At 43.2% G+C, this 4,287-nt stretch overlaps 1 protein-coding gene across 1 annotated transcript in view; it reads left to right on the top strand.

Annotated features, from left to right (window-relative positions):
• LOC105984756 (tropomyosin alpha-3 chain-like) overlaps positions 1 to 4,287 on the top strand; it is a 34,610-nt gene that overhangs the window by 14,785 nt on the left and 15,538 nt on the right. The window contains exon 3 of the mRNA XM_013015028.1: positions 2,878 to 3,033. Coding sequence (XP_012870482.1) covers positions 2,878 to 3,033 — 156 coding nt within the window. The remainder of the gene's footprint in view (positions 1 to 2,877; positions 3,034 to 4,287) is intronic.

Raw genomic sequence — 4,287 nt, 5'->3', positions numbered from 1 at the left:
TGTCCCTCAGCTCTTCGGCTCAAGGCTAGCGCTCTACCACTTGAGCCACAGCGCCACTTCCGGCTTTTTTTCTTTTTGCTTATGTGGTGCTGGGGAATTGAACCCAGGGATTCAGGCATGCAAGGCAAGCACTCTACCACTGAGCTACCTTCCCAGCCCTCTCTGCAGGTTTTTATTTCTTTGTAAAGAGAACAAGTCAGCAGTGGGGGGGAGACCAAAAAAAAAAATGTTGTGGCCCTCTATTCTTACCCCTCCCAGCTTTCTGAAACTTTTATAGGAACTCTCACCTTGGGCTCTACTTTGCTATAGGCCTGTTCATATGCTTATGATCTTTTCAGGACACCAAGATATGTTTTCTCATCCTCCCTGTTCAGCCTTCCTAAGAATTCTATTGTAAATGTTGATTTGTGGGAGAAAGTGCTGGAGCCAGCTAGTTGTCATGGAAACTATACCCTGCTCCCATAGCTTGACTTCTCCATTTTGGATAACTACTGAGCTGGATGATGACTTGTGAGCTTCTTTCAAATCTAGTTGTTTTTCAAATTTTCACTTTGGTTTCTGAAAGCAGGTAATTGTTATATTCTACTGCCAGTGTTTTATAGTTTCTACCTGATAATCTAACTTGCTCTTGGTTAGTTGGCCTTGTTGGATTTGTGAGGGGAAATCTTTGTTGTCCTAGGGGACATCTGTTTTCCTAGAAGAGACAGAACTAAAGAGTACTTGTCTTTGTGGTGTTTTGAATAGAGCTACAAATGGTCTCTTAGTAATTTCATCTTATATAGACTCCTCAATTTTCTTTTCCGGTAGCCTGGTAGTTAGATTGTAGTTTCCCTTCCTAAGCCCTTAACCTCCTATGTTTGTATGTGGAAATTTTTGTTCCAATCAGGATTGGAAACGAGAGTCTTTTGGGCTATATTTCTCCCCATAGGGCTGGTGGCCCAGATTTCTATAGCTGCCACCACCTATCTGCTCAGAGGAAATCAGGGTAATAGAATTCAGGCACAATCTGGACTGTAGAGAAGAGATCATGTTTACCAGGCACTTAGATAAGCATCTGAGCTGGATAGTTTGCAAGGCTGATTAAATTCTTGTATCATTAAGGCAGTCATAGGAAGGATTTTTTTTTTTAATTAAGAAGTAAGACGGGGCTGAGAAGGTGGCTCAGTGGTTAGAGTTGCTTGCCTTGCACGCATGAGGCCCTGGGTTTGATTCCTCAGCACCACATAAACAGAAAAAAACCAAAAGTGGCGCTGTGGCTCAAGTGGTAAGAGTGCTAGCCTTGAGCTGAAGAGCTGAGGGACAGCACCCAGGCCCAGAGTTCAGGCCCCACGACCAACCAAAAAAAAAAAGAAGTAAGGCAGTGTCTTGCTATGTCCCCGGGTGAATTTTGTAATGCTGCCTCAGCCTCCAGAGTGGTGGAATTACAGGGGTATGCCATTATTCCTAGTAGAAGGATTCTACAATTAAAATATATGCACAATGCAAGCTATCTCCTTTTCTGGGTTCTCATTCCACTGACCAGCCATGGATTTACTTGGGCTTGAGATTGAATTTTGTTATGGATAGAGCCCAGGGAAAAGATTTTCCTAAGTTGTATTGAAGGGTAATTCTAAAGAGGCAACCAGAGGAATAAAAGAAACAATTGAGAAATTTGGATAAATAATGGTAGGAATTACGGAAACATTCTTTACTGTTGTTTTTTTGGTTGATTGTTTGGTAATTCCATCAAAACGGTTAATGTTAGCTAGAAACAACTTGTCTAAAGAAGGTAGAGAAACACAAAATAGGTAAGGAACACATTTGAAGAGATTAAGAATATTGTTCAGTCTGAAAGTCTGTTATGGAAGATAATTCCTTTAACTAGTCTATTTCCCTGCCCCCCCCCCATATATTTTAGGATAAAAGTTATTGGATGATTAACAACTTCAGTTAAGCAGCAAGTTAGTAGAATATACAAGATTCCCTCTTGAAAGAAACCTTGTGGGACTGGGAAGATGGCTCAGTGGTAGAGTGTTTGCCTTGTATGCACGAGGCTCTGGGTTTGATTCCTCAGCATCACATAAGCAGAAAAAGCCGGAAGTGGTGCTGTGGCTCAAGTGGTAGAGTGCTCGCCTTGAGCTGAAGAGCTGAGGGACCTCACCCAGGCCAAGTTCAGGCCTGGTTTGGTCTTTGTTGGTTGTGGGGCTTGAACTCTGGGCCTGGGCACTGTCCTCAGTGCTTCAGCTCAAGGCAAGTGCTCTACTTGCCACAGTGCCACTTCCAGTTTTCTTGTGGTTAATTGGAGATAAGAGTCTCACTTACGTTCCTGCCCAGGCTGGCTTTGTACTGCAATCCTCAGATCTCAGCCTCCTGAGTAGCTAGGATTATAGGTGTGTGCCACGGGTTCCCCAGCCTGGGTGTATTTTATAAAGTAGAAAACAAATAAGCAAAGCTGAGTGCTAGTGGCTCACTCCTGTAATCCTAGCTAAGAGGCTGAGATCTGAGGATTGAGGTTCAAAGCCATCCTGTGCAGGAAAAGTCCGTGAGATTCTTATCTCCAATAAACTACCAGAAAACCAGGAGTGGCACTGTGGCTATAATGGTAGAGCACTAGCATTGAGCTGAAGAGCTAAGAGACAGCGCCCAAGTCAAGTTCAAGCCCCACAACCAACAAAAAGAAAATAAGACAAAAACACTCCATGTGGAACATGGAGTTTATTGATGGGGAAGGGATAATACATATGTAGATATATATAACTTCTAGTATCTGACTCAAGACAGCTTTTACCTTGCTAGACTCCAACCTCTTCACTCTAGTAAACTCTAGTCTTTATGTTAGTTGCCAGTTCTTTTCACCATTTTTCTGCATCTCTTTTCCATTCTTTCATTCAAACCTAGGCTGAGGCTGAGGTGGCCTCCTTGAACCGCAGGATCCAGCTGGTTGAAGAGGAGCTGGACCGAGCTCAGGAGCGCTTAGCCACTGCCCTGCAAAAGCTGGAAGAAGCAGAAAAAGCTGCTGATGAGAGTGAGAGGTATAGAGGGAAGTTTGAGGGGGTATGAATTTAAGAAGAGGGTCATGGGCTCGGGCTGCATCCCGCTGATATGCACACCACAAAAATGTGAGAAAAAACAAAGTTCAAAAAGCTTCTGACCTAGATCTTATAAATCTTTTGTAATTGTTTTTTTTTTCTTTTTTTTGGGGGGGGGAGAGATTAAGGATTGAAACCAGGTTCATCTCCCATTGATACACATTCCTGGCCAGCCCCAGAGCTGTTTTTTGTTTTTGTCAGCTGTGGGACTTGAACTCTGGGCCTGGACACAGTCCCTCAAATCTTCAGCTCAAGGCTAGTGCTCTACCACTTGAGCCACAGTGCTACTTCCAGTTTTCTGTTGGTTAATTGGAGATAAGAGTCTCACAGACATTCTGCATGGTCCGGCTTTGAACCACGATCCTCAGATCTCAGCCCCCTGAGGGTTTACAGGCATGAGCCACTGGCACCCAGTCAGCTGTTTTATTACAATAGTAACCTCTTCCTGTTTTGCATATTCACCCTTGAAGATAGAGGAAAAGGGTAATAACCTTGATACTGCAACCATTTTGTAACTGGAATTTCTCATAAATTGATCTAATGCACCTTAGCATGGCGTCATAATATTACTTCCACTTTGTGGGTCATATGCTTTTTTTTTGTGACACTAGTTCCCTTAAAACAGGTTCTCAGAATCCCAGACTAACAGCATCAGTAACTAGGAAACATGGTAGAAATTCAAATCCCCAACTCCTACTACTGATAAACTGAATGAGAAACTCTGGACCCTTGCATTCTGCTAAACACTTTCAACCTAGGCCATACTATTAGAACCATTGGGAAGAAGAGGGATGCTTGGAGTCTACCCTAGTTAAATTAGAATCAATTATAAACTAGGCCTGAACACTGATATTTAATGGCCTCAGCAATTTATTTTTTATCTTTGTGCCAGTACCAGGGTTTGAGCTCAGGGCCTAGGCTCCTTACTACTTGTTTCACTGTTCTACTTCCAGCTTTTGCTGATTAATTGGAGGTAAGAGTCTCAGAGACTTTTCCTGTCCTGGCTGGCTTTGAACTGGGATCCTCAGATCTCAGTCTCTTCAGAAGCTAAGATTATAAGCTTGAGCCACCTTCTCCCTGCTATTTATTAATAAACACATATTACAATTTTTTTTTTTTGGTCCAGTCGTGGGGCCTGAACTCTGGGCCTGGGCACTGTCCCTCAGCTCTTCAGCTCAAGGCTAGCACTGTACCACTTGAGCCACAGTGCCACTTCTGG

This window comes from Dipodomys ordii, unplaced genomic scaffold (assembly GCF_000151885.1).
Source record: "Dipodomys ordii isolate 6190 unplaced genomic scaffold, Dord_2.0 Scaffold26, whole genome shotgun sequence".
Classification (NCBI taxonomy): domain Eukaryota; kingdom Metazoa; phylum Chordata; class Mammalia; order Rodentia; family Heteromyidae; genus Dipodomys; species Dipodomys ordii.
Note: the sequence above shows the minus strand (reverse complement) of the source record. Positions and strands in the feature narration are given on the sequence as shown.